We start from the raw sequence: 19,605 nt of genomic DNA, 5'->3' as shown, positions 1-19,605 counted from the left end.
TTCAGAAACGAACTGAAAAGCACGAAATGAAAAGCGCTAAATGAAAAGCGCAAATCAACACTCACCAAACTTCTACTAACACGAAATTAGCAGGAGGAGCCCAAAGGGGTGGCGCTAAAGAGCTGAAAAACCACGTAGTATGTCTAGTACGTCACTACGTTCGGAATTGTTGGCCAACATTTCTGTGACCGTGTGTATGCAAGACAAGTCTGAGCCACTACCCTTCGGACAAAATTCCATGGTTTTGTTGGCAGAAAGTCCGATCATATGTAACGGGGCTTAAGACCCCTTCCATACTGGGGTAGTGCGGGCGTTAGCGGTAAAGCGCCGCTAGTCTTAGTGGCGCTTTACCACCGCTAGCGAGGTATTTTTAACGGCCCAGAAGGGGTTAAAAAAGGGTTAAAAGCGCCCGCTTAGCGCTGCTTTCAAATCACTTTTACGGTGGCGCCCATTCGTTTCAAATGGCAGCATTGCCCCAAAGATACTGCTTGCAGGACTTTTTTTTTCTGTCCTGCAAGCACACCGCCCTAGTGTGAAAGCACTCGGGCTGCAGAGGAGGCAGTTTACAGGTGCTTTACAGGTGATATGTTTAGCGCAAAAACGCCTGTAATGCGCCTCAGTGTGTAAGGGATCTAAAAGAATTGTTTTGACAAAGCTATTGTAAAAGAAAGAATCAGCTAATAATATTTAGTTACAAAATTAAAACTTTGTACCATCAATACACATTAGAGCAGGGGTAGGCAACCTTTTAAGCATAGTGTGCCGAAAAAAGTTTTCAAAGAAATTGAGAGTGCCAGCTACATTAAAAAAAAAAAAAAACTCTACTTCACACTCTCAATCACAAAAATAAATTTTTATAAATTATAAATGCTGTAAACAACTTATAATAATAAGAAATGAGGCAAGTATGGTAAGGTTGAAATGAATATGCCAGGACTTCTGTAAAATATAGTTGGAAATAAAGTGTAAGGTCAATTGAGTTCAATGTAATATGGGTTCAATATTAGAATTTTTGCTCACTTATATAAGTAGATCCAAATCCAGATACCATTGCTGAGGTCAAAATCCAGCACCTTCAGATCTAAAATGAGCCCCGATGCATGCACCTTCACACTTCAGATAAGCCTCAATTCCTTCACCATCACATCTCAAATGAGCCCACATTTCTGCACCTTCACACCTCAGATCAGGCCCAATTTATGCACCCTCAGATCTCATATGAGCCCCAATGCATGCACCTTCAAACCCTAGATAAAGCCCATTTTCTGCACCTTCACACTTCAGATCAACCCAAATCTTGCACCTTCAGATCTCAAGTGAGACCCAATGCATGCACCTTCACACCTCAGATCAGCCCCATTTTCTGTACTATTACACCTCAGATCAGCCCCAATTCCTTCACCTTTACCTTTCAAATTAGCCCAAATTTCCGCACCTTCACACCTTAGATCAGGATCAGTTTCTGTGCCTTCAGATCTCATATGAGCCCCAATGCATGCACTTTCACACCCCAGATAAAGTCACACCCCAGATAAAGCCCAATTTCTGCATCTTCACACCCCAGATAAAGCCCAAATTCTGCACCCTCACGCCTCAGTTAAAGCCCAATTTCTGCACCCTAGCACTTTAGATCAGACCCAATTTCTGCACCTTCACACCCCAGATAAAGCCCAATTTCTGCACCTTCACACCCCAGATAAAGCAAAATTTCTGCACCTTTGCACATCAGATCAGGCTCAATTTCTGCACCTTCACACTTTAGATCAGACCCAATTTCTGCACCTTCACACCCCAATTTCTGAATCTTCACACCTCAGATCAGCCCAATGTCTGCACTTTCAGGTATCAATTGAACCCCAATTTCTGCATCTTCAGACCTCAGATCAGGCCCAATTTCTGCAACCTCAGATCTCATACGAGCCCCAATGCTTGCTCCTTCACACCTCAAATCAGACCCAATTTCTGCACTTTTACACTTCAGATCAGGCCAAATTTCAGCACCTTCACATCTCAGATCAGCCCCAATTTCTGCATTTTCAGGTCTCAAATGTGCCCACATTTTTGCACCTTCAGATCTGATATCAGCCCCAACGCATGCACCTTTACACCCCAGATAAAGCCCAACTTCTGCACCTTCACAATTCAGATCAGGTCCAATTTCTACATCTTCACACCTAAAATCAGGCCCATTTTCTGCACCTTCAGATCTCAAATCAGGAGCCAATTTTTGCACCTTCACACCTTAGATCAAGCCCAATATTTGCATCTTCAGTTCTCAGATGAGGTATAATGCATGCACCTTCAGATCTCAGATTTGCAGGCCTACATTCTACATTAGACATTAGTGTCTAAATATGACTGTGCAGATCCTTCTCGGTGTACTATTATACCCAAGCTTAACTCTGGCTATAATTTCTGCTTCGCGCTCACACTAGTGATGTACTGAACTTGCCTGGATTCAGTTCGAGCAGGGTTCTGTGAACTTCAAAGAAGTTTTTTTTTCATTAATTCCATGTGGCTAGCATCAGTGATTTTTTTTTTTCTCAAAACACTGACATTTAAAAAGGAAAAAGTGTTAAACTGCCAGCAAATTACATTTCCCTCCTGGCTTCTTATTTTAAAAGAAAAAACAGCACACAGACCAAAGGTCCCCCAAAATACATAGCAGACCCCTACGAATCTGTTATGTACGCGCGTGTGTGTGTATGTTTTTTAAGAAGCTGGCAATAAAGTTTTATTTTCTTACATTTTAAACAGTGTATTTTTTTTCTTTGTAATTATTACTTTTGCTTTAGCCAATCCTACTGCAAGTCTGAAAAAAATACCTAGAGTCTCCCCCACCCCTAAATGCATACTAGGCCCTTTGAATCTGGTATGGATTTTGAAGGGGTACCTCACACACAAAATATGCATGAGGTTCCCCAGGAAATCCATGCCAGAGCCTGGTATGCATTCTTGTCTGCCTGTGCACCATGTCAGACATCCACATCAGTATGTAATCCAGAAGATCTTACACTCATGCCCCCCCCCCCCTCCCCAGTCACAAACTATTATTTCAATAACTCATATTTTGACTTATTACAGCCCTTTAATACACTAAAAATGCATATTTTGCATTCCACTATTTTTTTTTTTACTGCTGGAGCAAGGGAGGTTTTGGAAGAATTTACTGGGCCCTGGTCTAACTAAGGATAAGAACCATCAGCACTACAAGTCTGTGTGAGTACACAGATTGAGGGGTACAGCCATTACTCATCAATGCCAGCATACAGCACTGTAGTAAGTGCAGGAAGCACATTTCCACTCAGAGTGGCAATTTTTTTTTAAGGCATTTCCAATGAAAATAAGCTAAAATCATTATCTATGGCAGTATATGTCCTCAGCATTACTTTTACAATATTTTTTTTAAATATAAACTGTACATTTCTCCCAAAAAGTTAGCTTGCTATGACCTTGTGACTGTTATGAAATAGAAAATGTGGTTATTGCAAATATATATATATATATATATATATATATATATATATATATATATATATATACATACATACATACATACACACACATACACCCATACATACATACATACATACATACACACACATACACACTTAGGCTTGATCTACGTTTTTGCTGCCCACCAACCACCCCCCTTAAAGTGGAAGTAAATCTTCCTATCGTAGCAAGTGGGTTTTACATACATACAAGCTGTCCCCGGGTTTCAAACAAGATTCTGTAGGTTTGTTCTTAAAGTGGATGTAAACCCTCACAGATACCCAGTGAAGTGAACAGCCTCAGATGATACACAGAGATGAAACAAATCTCCCTATATAAGTTTTTCATGCATCTCTACTCTCTTTATCTGTATATATTCTTTAGAAAGTGCTCTTCGTGTTAGGAGATTTTCTCTTCCTGTTCAACACTGCAGTGAAGCCTGGGCATACAGCCAAGACAGCTGATTGGAAGAAAGGCATACACCCCCTCTCCTCATTGGCAAAGGAAGAAAGGAATGTGCATAGCTCTGTTCTTAGACGGCAAGCTGACTGCTAATCTAGTTATAGCAACCTCCCCCAGCTCAAATTTCATGAACCGGGTTTATATCCACTTTAAGTTGAATTTGTATGTAAGTCGGAACAGGTACATTTTTTAAGTGTCACTCCAGCCCAAAAAAATTTTTTTACGTTTTTTGGATAGCATAGGGAAGGGCAACACCCTTGTAACCCCTGTTTGTTTTGCTGTCTGTGCCCCTGTTCAGAAGATTTCACCTCACTTTCTGTCCCTATGACAATTGGATTTAGAAAATTTTGGGTTGTTGTGGAAACAAGGATTGGTGATAAAACTTCAGTGGAGACACATTTTTCCCACGGTAACTCATACAGGAGGGAATTTCCCTTCCTAGGGGTAGATTTACTCTCACTTCCGGTTTTCTCCATCCAATTGTAAGTATGAGTGTTATGTACGTCGCATGTTTGTAACTCGGGGACTGCCTGTATACTACTTACTGTATATGTGCCATCCTTTACCTACAATACTTACTATGATGAATCTGTCTATTCAACTTGTCACATTTTATGGCAAGATGGTTTTAATTTAGTACTTTTATTATTTCACGCTGCATAAATAAAGAGTTTTTTTGTGAGAGTATGTTGGAGCAGTACTGAGTATCCGTTTTGCTTGCTGTATATAATCTTATTAAGTTCTGTGTGAATCTCTTGAATGTCCTGGTGTTTCCTGCAGCCAAAACAAAGAAATACATTAACAACTATGTAACACAGATTAAAAAAATAAGGTGTAGCTGCTGCAGTGCATTGAAAGAGAAACATAATAAACATTGTAAATGCACTTTTCTCTCTCCAGTTCACACAAACAAAATATAGAAATATGAAGTATAATTTAAAGTGCATCTATGGTTAAAATATAAAATATATTCATTTCCACATTGAATTTCAATAATATCTAGCCCGCTCCTATTAATCTGAAAGATTTTGAAGATTGAAAACTTTTTTTGAAGAATCTCACACTCTATGAATAGGCACTGCTGTGTCACATATTTCACAGAGCCTGCGTTCTGAACTACAGAGATGCTGAGAGGAAGAGGTTTAGAAAGCTGAGTCAGTATGGGAATCACTTTGCAGGCAGCAAGGTACCATGGGATATGTAGTCTTTATGAATCAAAAGTAAACAGCAGAATAGAAGTTCTAAAGCATGCAGGGAGTCCAGGAAGTTGTGGAAAGAGATGACCAGCAGACAGGCAGCACTCAAAACATGAAATAAGATTTTTCTAGTAAGCTATTATTTGTATTGCTATTACACTGATGATGTTATTAATGAAAAGTGTTTGTTGTGATCATGGAATTCCTGTAAGTGTATTTCTGGGCCAAAAAAAAAAATATATGCATATTTTCCTATGTTTTATCTCTTTGCAGGTTGCTGCAAGTACAGCAAAACACCTGTTGATTCTGCCAAGAAATCTGTGAGCTCCTAGCTTCCAGCTCTGCCTGATGTCTCCCCTGCAGGATTATAGAACACTTCCCTCTTATGTTATGATGATGGGGAGCAGTGGTGCTCACAATAATCAGCTTTTATTTATTCATGTAAAATGGTTATCCCAAAAGGAAAAATGGTTTACTGTAACTGACTATAAGGCTTAATGTACACGGGACGTTTTTACAACCTCTCCTGAACGATTTAACTTGACAGATAATAACCCACGTTTAAAACGTCCGTTTTGCCGCGTTTACATGCCATGTTTAGCCGCATTTGTGTTTAGAAGCGTTTGAAAAAAAAAACTGTTTTTTTTTTTTTAAAATAGCCAAAAATTAAAAATGCCTGTAAACGTAACGCAGCTAAACGCGAGTTACTGCGTTTAGCCAAGTATGGTTTCTGAAATGTCAGAAACTTCGGCGTCTGAACTAATTTTTTCCCCTTCAAAGAAAAGCCTATAAAACGTAACTGCCTAAAAACGTCATTAAACGAACCTGTGTACATGTACACATAAGATAACATTGGATGAGTCCAGGGGCAGTTGAAAAAAGCATCCAACTGCCTCTGAACGTCTGTTTACCAACAACAGTGTACATGAGGCCTAAGATGTTAGCTGGAGTTCAGCTTCAATTTGTTAGTCATCCATCTAAAGCTGCTAGTCAAACCTTACCTACCCTCCCCCAAGATGGACAATGCTGCTGTCCAAAGGTGTCTGCTTTACTTCTTCATCCAGAATACAGACACACTAATGCCGCATACACACGGTCGGAATTTCCGACAACAAATGTTCTATGGTAGCTTGTTGTCGGAAATTCCGACCGTGTGTAGGCTCCATGGGACATTTTCTGTTGGAATTTCCAACAAACAAAATTTGAGATCTGGATCTTAAATTTTCCGACAACAAAATCCGTTGTCGGAAATTCCGATCGTGTGTACACAATTCCGACGCACAAAATTCCAGGCATGCTCGGAATCAAGCAGAAGAGTCGCACTGGCTATTGAACTTAATTTTTCTCGGCACGTCGTACATGTTGTAGGTCACCGCATTCTTGACGTTCGGGATTTCCGACAACATCTGTGTGACCGTGTGTATGCAAGACAAGTTTGAGCCAACATTCGTCGGGAAAAAAAACATGGATTGTGCGATCGTGTGTACGCGGCATAAGACAAGAAGTGTGTTACTGGCTTGATCACAAGGCGAAATAAAGGAAAAAAAGCTTAAAAAAAAGAAATCCAATGCAGCCAACACATCTATGGATTAGTAAGCTGCAATATATTACATTTTTTGTTTTTGTGTTTAATACTGCTTTAGGCAAAACTGCTTGGATTTCAGTGGACAAGAGGCACTGTGTTGTCGCCTCACTACAGAAAATTAGAAGCTCAATGGATTTGTAGCGCAGGATCAACAGATATTTCTCTGTATTTGCGTTTGTAAAAGCATAAATCCTGGGATATCTAGGTATTATGTATTTATTGTAGAGATACAGTATATTAATATATATATATATATATATATATATATATATATATATATATATATATATATACATATATACACACACACACACACACACACACATACACATACACATACATATATATACATAAACACGCACATCATTAGGGGGCAATTGCTAGAACCAGGAAGAGGCAGCTGGCCTACTGATGATGGAAATAGACAAGATGGCAGCAAGAGACCTGGCGTGCTGCAGCAAATTGCAACAGGACAACAATGAAGTTGCTGGCTGCGTGAGTATGTATTTTGAGGATATACCAGGGAACAAGGAAAAAAACAGATTACAAAATAACATGGGGCACAGTGCCTCTTTGAGGAACACTGAGAAGGATTTAGAGATAAACATCCCTACATATTATTTTCTTTAGGAAAGGACACTTTCTGGTTTATATATTATTAATGCTTGAAGCAGAGGCTACTCTTATACATTACCAAGAAAGCTATTTTTCCCCACACTAACTATAGCAGTATGCTTGTCATCTAAGTTCAGCTCAAGCATAAAATCAAAGTAGCTTCTTGGATTTGCCATATTGCAAAAAAGCTGAGTGACATTATGACATTCTGAATTACAAAAATAAAATGGAAAAGACGAGGAGGTCCTATCAATTATACTTATCTGAGTTCTTTGAATTATTCACCTTAACTCAATGGGGTTGAATTGGTAAAACTGGAGAGTGCAAAATCTGGTGCAGCTCTGCATGGTAGCCAATCAGCTTCTAACTTCAGCTTGTTCAATTAGGCTGGGTTCACACTAGTCCGCAGTGTGTGGACTGGATGCAGGTGCAGGAATTGCAGCTGTTCCCATGCCCGCAACCACCCGCAGCCAAATTGTGCTGCTCATACGAGACACACGGGGTTGCCATTCATTCTGAATGCAACCCCAACGCTTCTTAGCCTGCAGTGGGTTTGCGATGTGGGTACTGCAGGGAAATCGCATGGTGAAAAAGAATGTGGTTTCCCTGCTGCCACGTTTTTAAAAAGTTGCATGCACCTTTTTCCTGCAGGAAACGTGGGCACAGCATCCCATTCAAGCGAGTGGGCTACCGTGCCTGAGCAAACGCGGGATGCACGGCCCACACTAGTGTGAACTGAGCCCTAATCTTTGACAAAAAACTTGAAGCTGACTGCACTCCATTCTACAACCTGTTTTTGAGGTGTTGTTAACTTTTAATTGACACCCGCACCAGACAGCATGAACATGAGTGATTGCCATGTGGTGAGATGTGGGAAATGCAGCAATTCCTGTGCATTTCCCACATTGCATCAGTGTGAACCTAGCCTAAATCAACCTCAATGTCCAATGTCTGGGCATTGTTGTTCTATCGTGGTGCCGGATTCTGGACCACAGAAAAAAAAAGAAATGTACAAAAGTGCTGAACGTTCTGACTATTTCATCATATGAAGGACTTGTGGAGGCAGGTTTTGGTTGTGTCAAATGGATTTTATATTCATATGCAAGTCTGTGCCTAAAGCAGTACAAATACATGTTATAAGTAGGTCAACTACAAGTTAAATGTACCTGTCAATGTATCCTAAATGTTCTCAGAATCATCTCAATTGATGTCATCAACACAAGCCCTGAGTCTGAAAACAAAGTCCCCAGTGGTGCTATACCTCAAATCAGCAGAAGATGCATATTTTATCCAAACCTTCATTAACCATGAAACATTTTGAACAGTATGTATTTGGCTTGACACAATGGTATGCATTACCTTCTTTTCGGGTTGCTTAATAAGTCAGTAAGTGTCCTTAGGTACAAAGAAGAGGAACCAGAAAGTCTCTGGAGCTGTCGCTCAGCTGCTTTACAATGACTCCAAAATATGTCTGCTTCATTTGGCGTGTTGGCAATGCTTCGCCTTCTCTCTTGACCTGCTCCACTGTCGGTGGGACCATCAGCTTCCAAGGAGCCTCCATCGTGCTGCACTTCACAATCGTTAGTGATATAGTTTTGTATAAAGAAGAGTTTTGGTTTTCCTACCAAGTTTGGACATGACCTCCCAGTGAAAAAATTCCTAATTTTATCCAAAGAAAGTCCTGGTGAGCATTCATCCATGAAAAAGAGAGAATCTGCATTCCCCCGGCTGATTAGGACACATATGAAAATGTCATATTGTTTGAGATGTTCCATGTTAGCAACATCTTGCAGTATTGCTTTTACTTCTTCAATTCCTCTGTATGTTTCATCACGGACGACAAAATTTAACTGCTTAAATATTTCTTTAAGCATTGCTGTAGAAAAATAAACAAGTGATTAATACCATCAAATGTGAGAACTAGAAAATACATGAAATTTCTTTGTCAACACTTTTTATCTCTAACATAAACTACAATAATAATATTTGTCCTGCAGCAGTACTGTTATGCCCCGTACACACAATCGGACTTTCCGACAACAAAACCATGGAATTTTGTTTGAAGGTTGTTGGCTCCAACTTGTCTTGCATACACACGGTTACACAAATGTTGACCAACAATTAGGAACGTAGTGATGTACTAGACGTACTACGTGGTTTTTCAGCTCTTTAGCGCCACCCTTTGGGCTCCTTCTACTAATTTCATGTTAGTAGAAGTTTGATGAGTGTTGATTCGTGCTTTTCTTTTTGCGTTTTTTATTTTGCGCTATTATTATTATTCTTAATATCACTTGGAAAAAAAAGCCTTTGAAAATTAGTTTGCAATAACTCCATCAGTATCACCAGCAAAGCAGCTTCATTATTATCCCATTAAAGAAGAAGAGAATTGTGCGCTGCATTTGGAGATTTCCTAATTTGCCACGAAACGAATGTTAATTCTCCATTACGAACGCTAGTTTACAAGACCGTCCACTTCTGAGCATGCGTGGACTTTTGTGTAACTGACTTGTGTACACATGATCGGACTTTCTGACAACAAAGTTTTGTTGGCGGAAAATTTGAGAACCTGCTAGCAAACATTTGTTAGCAGAAAGTCCGACAGCAAATGTTGGACTTTCCCACAACAAGCTCACATCCAACATTTCCTGTTGGAAAATCTGACCGTGTGTACGTGGCATTAAAATTATTCAGTAAGTCAATGCAAATAAGAAATGTTTGATTAAAGCTGAACTCCTGGGAATAAAAGAATATTTTCTTTCTTCCCACTGCAAGAGTTAAAGTAGAACTAAAGACAATGTTGGCCACCATGTCAACCTTTTTTTCTTGGTTATTGTCATAGGCAGTTTGTTTGCTGATGTCAAATTGAAAGAACTGTTAAAATGTTAGAAAAAGATGAACCTCTCCAGCCAGTTCTCCCTGTTTTACCCTCCCCCTTCACATTAGAGACACTCCATCACATCTGAGTCCCCTCATCACACCACAATCCTCATCACATAGCGTCTCCCCATCACATCAGAGTGTGTTGATCCACCTGCCTGCACGGTGGAAATTAAAATTGTAATGCAGTGGATATAGGCAGGGAACTTGCTAAAGCTGTGCGTTGATCCGACCCCCCCCCCCCCCCATCCCCTCCACTTCCTGATTTCAATTGCACTAGTTCTAGGGGGCACAACATAAATCTGGTGGGCCCAGCCCACCTTAGCTTACCCCTAGATCCAGCCATGATGTCACATGGACAGGATGTGAAGGAAAGCAGTCCTAACGTGGAGGCAGGCAGCAAAAAAATCATGACAAATGTTCCAGACTCTGTCACTGTACTAGAAAATTAGATTTTATTGTTGCCATAGGAGGATTTCCCTTTCCTTCCTGACATTCATCAAGGAGGTAGCAGAGAGAACGCTCTAATAGGGTGACACAGACAGTAATGAAAACTCTGACAGAGGTTCAAACTCTTCCACACTCTGTCCAAAACTAAAAAGCTGATTTTGGCTGGAGTTCAAATTTAAAGTGTTACTAAACCCAGTAATATAAAAATAGTTCCTCTGCCCCCCACAGTCCACATCTTATAAACCATCTTTTTACATTAAAATACTGCCACTATATACCTTTTTTGCTGATCTGTATACCATGGTCACATAACAAACTGCACAGTTTGTCCAGTGCTGAGTTTCCAGATAGGAGGAGATTTCCACTACAGCCTGTATACACCCCACATGTGTGTGATACCAATATCATGTGACCTGAACAGTGCAACTGAAACAGGAAATGCTCTCTCCGGCAATAGAGACTAAACTGAGCATGTGCAGGACGGCTACCTTCACTGTATTATATGGCCTTGCCAAGATAGACAGTGCAGGGGGGAAGGATCTGTCCATATAGTGTCAAGGAGACTTTTTACACAATGCAGAGGATTAACCCTTTAAGTTTCACAGTGAGTATAACAAGCATGCTATTCTGCATATACATACAGATTTTACTGTTGTGGGTTTAGTAACACTTTAAGCTGAATATTGCTGTCCTCAGCGATGTAAAAACTCTGCTTGCTAAAGCCACCTTAGTAGTCAGAAGTGTATACCGTATATACTCGAGTATAAGTTGAGATGTTCAGCCCTTTTTTTTAGGCTGAAAGTGCCCCCCTCGACTTATACTCGAGTCACCACCGTCTGACTACATGATCAGCGTGTCATGCAGACAGACGGCGGCCAGCGTGTGATAATACCATTCGGCGGCCATTCCTCTGCTCAAAAGCCGTGCCTCCTCCTCTTCTGTGATAGGCAGAACACTCCATTTCCCAGCAGTCAGTGTACAGCCTATCACAGACATTCTCTCATCCTCGTCCGTGGTAGGAGGATGAGAGAATGTCCGTGATAGGCTGACTGCTGGGAAATGGAGTGTTCTGCTTATCCCAGACGAAGAGGAGGCGTGGCTCTTGAACAGTGGAATGGCCGCCGAATGATATTATCACACGCTGATCAGTGCAGAGCGGCACACGGAGGATGCAGATCGCCACACGGAGGCTGAACAGGACACAGTGACACATGCACATGCACAGGACACAGGGTCACATGCACAGGACACAGTGACACATGCACATGCACAGGACACAGGGTCACATGCACAGGACACAGGGACACATGCACAGGACACAGGGACACATGCACAGGACACAGCTAGGCTGCACAGGACACATGCACAGGACAGAGGTAGGCTGCACAGGACACAGGGAGGCATGCAGCTGCAGAAGGACATTGTTGACCCTCTTTTTCCACTTACAATGCATTTTTCCCAGTTTTTTGTGGTAAATTAGGGGCCTCGGCTTATATTCGGTTCGACCTATACTCGAGTATATACGGTAATTGAAAATGCTGCTTAAAGCAGAACTTTAACTGAGTGGAATGGTATCTGAGCACCACAAACCTAAAACGCCATTTCATTCATTTTTAATATTCAAAGCAAATCCACCCATCCATCCATCCATGTATCCATGCTTTATTTTGCTGAGATATTACTTTGAAAAACGCCACCCTAGCATTTGTAGCTGCAACCAACTTGAGTAAGAACAGATGATTCATATAGAATGTACTTCCGGGAATCCATTTGCCTTTAGCTCAGGCATGCAGGTGGGGGGTATGCTTCACTAAGAAAGCCCTGCTCCCCAACTTCATATGAAAGCCAAAAAATGCCCATGAAGACACATCATTTTGATCTAGGCCAGAAACCAGAAAGAGCAAATGAAGAAATAAAAGTAAAAAAAAAAAAAAAAAAAAAAAAGTTTAAAAGTAAATAAAATATACCTTTCTATCTATTTACTAAGGCTAGCAGCATAATGTTGATTGATAGAGTAAAGTTCTGCTTTAAACATTTATTTTGTAGCTTTATTATGACCCAAAAAATGTAAATGTTTTAACTGCCTATATCACGATTCAAACACAAGACAAATGGGACAAATCCGGCCCGCCAGACCATTTCACATGTCCCCTGTACCTCTCCTACAGCTGGGGCACCTCCCCTCATCTCCACCCTCACCTTGTCTCAGCAATCGGTGGCAGAGAGGAGGAAAGAACTCATACAGATCTTGTGCCTCTCTGTGCAGTCTCAGCACCCCCTCCTCTCCGGTTCCCCTGGTCTCAGCATTCAGCAGTCTGGCAGCAGACTCCAGCCCTCCACTGGTCCTCCTCCAGACCCTGCACTTTCTGATTCCCAGCTCAGCGCCCAGCTTCTTCCCAGCAGCAGCACAACGTAAGGGGGTGCACTCTCATTTAAGGGAGGGTGGGTGGCTCTTGACATCTGATGTAGGGGGGGAGGTGTGCTCTGGACATCAAGCTTTACAGATCTAATTGACCTTTTGAGAGCAACCATAATGCTGATGCAGCCCACAGTGAAATTTTACACCTCTGGCCTATATGAAGAAAAGCAGTCACAATTTAAATAATGAATAACTGAATTCATCTGTAGTTATTATATCTGGCTAGAGTTCAACAGTTATAAAATATGTGTCTTCATTACATGAAAGATGTGAAAACATTATGGAAATAAAATGTTCATACTACTACTGTTTAACCGCTTCCTGTACACCACTCCACATTGACGGCTTCTGCGCAGCTCACAGAACACGCATCCTGGATCCCAGCCAGCAGATAACATTATACCTGTGTCTGGTGGTTTTTTTTTAACAAAAAGGCACATGGTGTTTTGTTTTTGTTTTTTTAACAAAAAGGCACATGGTGTTTTGTTTTTGTTTTTTTTAACAAAAGGCACATGGTGTTTTTACCATGTGATTGCTGTGTCCAAACAATGCAAACCATGTAAAACTGAAAGTAAGCATGGGTTCTCTCTGCTCTCACTGTGAGAGCAGAGAGAATTGATGCTGCAGCTTGTCAGTGTACAGCAGCCTGTCAGGCTGTATGAACACTCACAGACTGCAGTACCACCCTGCCCCAGTGTTCTGTTCACTGCCCCAGTGTAGCCATAATAAACAATGTAGCCAGCATCCATCACCTGTCCCAGTACTCACAATAACACCGCCATACACCATACCAATGTCCTGATCACTGCCATAACCCATACCAGCACCCTGATCACCGCCATATGCCATACCAGCACCCTGATCACCGCTATACCAGTGCCCTGATCACCGCCATACACACTACCAGTATCAGGATCACCGACATACACCATACCAGCATCCTGATCACCCTATATGCCATACCAGGATCCTGATCACTGCCATACCAGCATCCTCATCACCGCCATACCTCATGCCAATGTCCTGATACCGTCATACCTCATACCAACGTCCTGATCACCGCCATATGCCATACCAGCACCCTAATCACTGTCATACCAGCACCCTAATCACTGTCATACACTTTAACAGGATCCTAATCACCGCCATACCCCATACCAGCGTTCTGATCACCCCATATGCCATACCAGCATCCTGATCACCACTATACCTTATACCAGCATCATGATCACTGCCATACGTCATACCAGCGTCTGGCATTTTAGGGTCGCAACTGATCAATTTTCAAATATATATCCCATAGTTTGTAGACTCTATAACTTTCACACAGACTAAATAATATACACTGTTTTGGGTTATTTTTTACCAAATTGTAGCAGAATAGATTTTGAATGGAGTTTTTTTAAGAAAAAGATTATTTATTTGCTAAATTTTAAAACAAAATTGTTTTTTGTTTTTTTTTTTTTTTTTTTTTTTTTTACATTTTCGATATTTTTTCATTTATATAGCAAAAAATTAATAAAAACAGTGGTGATTAAATACCACCAAAAGAAAGCCCTATCTGTCTCAAAAAACAATAATAAAAATGTTATATAAGTACAGTGTCGCATGACTGAGTAATTGTCACTCAAATTGTGGCAGTGTTGAAAGCTAAAAATTAACCTGGACTGGAAGGGGGTGAAAGTGTCTGGACTTGAAGTGGTTAAATATATTAATAATAAAAGCAGTTACCCAAGTCATTTCCAACACAGTCAATAATCAGGCAGAAGCCCAATGCCTTGGGCCTTACAGGATACCTGTCATCATTCGCCTCTGCCTGTGGAGAACAATATTTGTGCCATATTAATGTACATTTTCAGGCAAACAATTAGAATCTTTATTATTGCATCACAGATAAACAAAACTGCTAAAACAGGTAAAAGTCTATAATAATATGCATATTGAGTTTGATTACCTCAACCTACCATGTCTTCAAAATAAACTGTTAGCTGATATTTTAGAGGAACAAAAACAGCAAAACATACTTTACACACTGCTCGACTCTTAAAGCAACTCTGACAGGAAAAAATTCCAAAAGGAAGGTCAGGTCCCTACAATACAACATTGATGCAGTCTCCCTGGCCTGTTCCTTTTGGCATCTTCCCTGGTGTTTGGTGTTTTTATTTTCAATGACACAAAAATAGGAGTGCTGGTATACCTGTAAAGTCCACAACTTGGAGTACAGTACAGGACATAGGAATTGATGGTTATATGCTACCTCCGGGTGACAGGACAATGGCAAAACCTTTGCTGGGACCCTACCCCCAGTGTACCCATATAAGCCTGCCAACTCAATGAGGCTTCAGTTTGTTTTTTTTTAACAAGCAATGAGGAGATCACAAAGGAAGAGGGGAGGAACCGGTGTCTTGTACTGTACTCCAGGATATGTACTGTATAGGTAAGTCAAACCCCTATTATCTTAATTGTACAGAACAACACACATGAATTGATTCTTAGACCATGGCACAGCCCCAAGTAATAAATTGAGGAGTGGGCAACAAAATAACGGCAACTGGCCCACAGGAAAAAAACAAGAAGGGTCAATGGATCCAGTCAAACAGACAGTTAACAGCAGCACCTTGTTGCCGAAGTATAGATCAGCACAGGCTGAAATAGCCACCTGTCAAAGAACAATTTTGAAAGCCCTGCGGCTTGTGAGGACAGATTCCTATATGTTATAAAAAGCTCAAGAATTCCAATATCTTTGGGAGAATAGGCTCAGGTAGGGAGGAGGGACTCATTCCCTGAGGGCAATAGCCCCAGGAAAAGAAGGCAAAATAACCATCCAACCAAATGGAAGAGGTGAGAGAAATCTTATAGAGGGACCGCCTTGTAAGGAACGGAAATAGGGTCAGTTCACAAGAAAATACATGACAGGCAGCCATAGATTACAGTCCTGACCCCACTCATAAGGTGTGTATCATAATTATCTGACATGCCCTCAAGACAAGACATGGGGATGGAGAATGACATTTCCTGCAGAAGGCAATAGGAAGAGCCACAAGGAAGAAAAAAGGACTTGCTTATGGGATACTTCGTCACCATGTAGCATAAGAAGAGGAGGGGGGCCCCCCAGGAAGAAAACAGGGAGAACCAAGGCAGAACTACTGTTGCCAACGGCAATGGAGAGAAGACAAAAGCCCTATTAAGGGAATGAACCCTATGAACAAGTGTGGGCAAAACCACCTGAGGAAGGCCCCAGGGGGCACAGAAAGGCACAACAAGCAACAAAGAGCAACTTTTTTTACAAAAGAGAGTGCACAGGGAGTGTAAAAGCCAGGATCTTGAGTACAGGTTATACAAGACGTAACCAAGACCTGCAGAGTAACAAGGGCTAGATGTTTGGCAACTACAAACAGAAGTTAGGTTGTTAGAGAGAATGTATGAGAGAGTCCTGCATACAACTGGACATGTCTCTCTTGCTGGTAAGCCAAGGGTTAGAGTCTTATGAATCCTCTCAGGGATGACTCTTAACAAGCAGCTGCATTATAGCAGGGATATAACAGCATTTCGGAGTGAAGATGTGGCAACACTGTGATGGTCTCTAGAGGTGTGCAGGAGATAACTTAGGGAACCAGTAGTCCCTCTGGGGAAGGATCTGGATTGTATGGTACTTGGTGAGTTGATAGGTATCATTAGACTTCTGTCCATCAGAGCTTGTGGAAGATTAGTTGTGGTGGTAAATGAAATCTGGATTGTCTCTCCTATTGCGGACAAAGGGAAGGAGGAGGTTGTTGTTGGAGATCTTTTGGGAAGTCCTGCCAGTTCGGGACAGTGATTTCTAAGTAAAAGGGGTTTCCTCATTGGTACGTGAACTCCAATTTCAGCTCTGTCTACAGTGATTTGTTGAGCAAGATAATACAAATGTGGGTTTGAGGTCTAGTTCTGTTGTTACTTCAGGAATTCCCCAGATGCAGAGATTATTTCTTTAGCTCCTGTTTTCTAAGTCTCCCATTTAAAGAAACAGAGTAGTGAGGCATTGGCTTGTGGAAGCATGTGAAGTTTCCATGGCTTGTAGTCAAATAGATACAGAGTCTCCTGCCATCTCGACTGTCGATAGACTTGAAAAAAAGATTTCTGGCATAGACTCCAGGCCATCTTCTTATGTAGGGAGCCCTCTGTCCTCTTTGCCATGCTATGTATCCAAGATGGGAGGGAGTGCAGTATGTTTCATAGCAGAACATCCTCTGCCTAAGCTGTGTGAACAGAAGCCTGGGCTAACTCTGAAGCCCATGGGGAAGTTCTCCCTGGGTGTCTTGGTGTAGGGATGAGTGATGAGGAGCCCTCCTTGTATTGCTCCCAAGAAGGAGAGAGACTGACTAATACATCACCCCTAGTGTTCTGCCTCAAGGCAGAGGAGCAAGCCATCGCCCTCTTATCAGGACTCTGAGCAGATTTTAGAGATGCTGTGGTGGATACCAGCTGTCCTTGACAAACTGCTGGAATCTGTTATCTTTCTCCCCTTAGGCATCCAAAAAGTCCTATTTCTAGTTGGTCTAGTTGGTCTCGGCTATTTGCGGAGAGGAGCTACAAGGCTTAGCATCTGCTCGGCTCTATGAATGACAGATTGCAAAAGATACTAGGATAAACCCCCAAAAATTCTTCAAATATATTAATAGTAAAAAGATCAGGTCTGAGCATGTAGGCTCTTTACAAAATAATCTAGAGTGGGTGACTGAGGACAAAGGGAAGGCAATATTATTAAATACTTTCTTCAGCTCTGTGTATACAAAGGAGCATGGGGGAGCTCATGTCCATAATGGGGGTGATAGTGGCACAGCCCCAAATGATCCACAATGGCTCAAAAGTGATATGGTCCAGAAATATTTAGGTAGAATAAAGGTGGATTAAGCCCCTGGACCAGATGGCATCCACCCACGGACCCTAAAAGAATTGAGCTCTGTCATTTCAAAGCCATAGTATCTCATTTTTAGGGACTCATTAATGACTGGAATAGTACCACTGGATTGGTGTAGGGCCAATGTGGTGCCTATATTTAAAAAGGGAACAAAGTCTTTACCTAGTAACTATAGACCTGTTAGTTTAACTTCTATGGTTGGGAAGATACTGGAGAGTTTAATAAAAAAGACCACATAGATGAGTTCTTGCTGGAAAAAAATATTTTAAGCAACAGACAGCATGGGTTCATGAAAGACAGAAGTTGTCAAACAAATCTGATTTCTTTTTATGAAGAGGTAAGAAAAACCTTGGAGAGAGGGGTGGCTGTGGACGTGGTATACTTGGATTTTGCAAAAGCGTTCGATAAAGTTCCCCACACACGACTAATATAAAGTCTACAGGCTTGGAAAGATCGGTTTGTAAATGGATAAAAAACTGGCTAAAAGACCGAATTCAGAGAGTAGTGGTAAATGATTCATACTCTGAATGGTCTAAGGTCATCAGTGGCGTACCCCAAGGTTCAGTGTTGGAACCCTTACTTTTTAATACCTTTATAAATGATATAGGGTCTGGGATTAAAAGTACTATTTCAGTCTTTGCAGATGAAACCAACTATGCAGTGGAATAACTTCCTTACAGGATGTCTCCAACTTACAAGCCGACCTCATTGCACTGTTTAATTTGTTCGAATATGTAGCAGATGAGGTTTAATGTAGATAAATGTAAAGTTATGCACTTGGGGGCTAAGAATATGCATGCCTAATACATACTAGGGGGAGTATAACTGGGGGGGGATCCGTAGTGGAGAAGGATCCAGGGGTTTTGGTTGACCATAAGTTCAATATTAGCATGCAATGCCAAGCTGCAGTTTCCAAAGCGAGCAAAATCCTTTCTTGTATTAACAGAGATATGGACTCCAGAAAGAGAGATATAATTTTGCCCCTGTATAAATCATTATTAAGAGCTCATCTGAGATATGCAGTTCAGTTTTGGGCACCAGTTCTCAAAAAGGATATCGGGGAACTGGAGAAAGTGCAGAGAAGGACAACCAAACTGATAAGAGGGATGGAGGAACTCAGCTATGAGGATAGATTAGAAGAACTGAATTTATTCTCTTGAGAAGAGGAGATTAAGTGGGGATATGATCAACATGTACAAATATATAGGAGGTCCATATAGTGAACTTGGTGTTGAGTTATTCACTTTACGGTCAACATAGAGGACAAAGGGGAACTCTTTACGCCTAGAGGAAAAGAGATTTCATCTCCAAATACGGAAAGGTTTCTTCACAGTAAGTCCTGTGAAAATGTGGAATAGACTCCCTCCAGAGGGGGTTCTGGCCAGCTCAGTAGATTGCTTTAAGGTCTGGATTCTTTCCTAAACGTACATAATATAATTGGGTACTGACATTTATAGGTAAAATTGATCCAGGGAAAATCTGATTGCCTCTCGGGGGATCAGGAAGGAATTTTTACCCCTGCTGTAGCACATTGGTTCATGCTTTGCTGGGGTTTTTCGCGTTCCTCTGGATCAACTGTAGGTATAGGATTGTGCATATGGGATTGTAT

At 41.2% G+C, this 19,605-nt stretch overlaps 1 protein-coding gene across 3 annotated transcripts in view; it reads right to left on the bottom strand.

The window, feature by feature from the left end:
* Nucleotides 1-1,936: 1,936 nt before the first annotated feature.
* CFLAR (CASP8 and FADD like apoptosis regulator) overlaps nucleotides 1,937-19,605 on the bottom strand; it is a 74,215-nt gene continuing 56,546 nt past the window's right edge. For all 3 annotated transcript variants that reach the window (XM_073633252.1, XM_073633253.1, XM_073633254.1), the window contains exons 9-11: nucleotides 14,831-14,915; nucleotides 8,713-9,229; nucleotides 1,937-4,731 (exon numbers count right to left, since the gene is read on the bottom strand). In XM_073633252.1, the coding sequence (XP_073489353.1) occupies nucleotides 4,608-4,731; nucleotides 8,713-9,229; nucleotides 14,831-14,915 (726 nt within the window). In that variant the 3' untranslated portion in view covers nucleotides 1,937-4,607. The remainder of the gene's footprint in view (nucleotides 4,732-8,712; nucleotides 9,230-14,830; nucleotides 14,916-19,605) is intronic.

The sequence above is a fragment of the Aquarana catesbeiana genome, linkage group LG06, assembly GCF_042186555.1.
Source record: "Aquarana catesbeiana isolate 2022-GZ linkage group LG06, ASM4218655v1, whole genome shotgun sequence".
Lineage (NCBI taxonomy): Eukaryota > Metazoa > Chordata > Amphibia > Anura > Ranidae > Aquarana > Aquarana catesbeiana.
The sequence above is the reverse complement of the archived record's forward strand: the minus strand, read 5'-3'. Positions and strand labels throughout refer to the sequence as shown.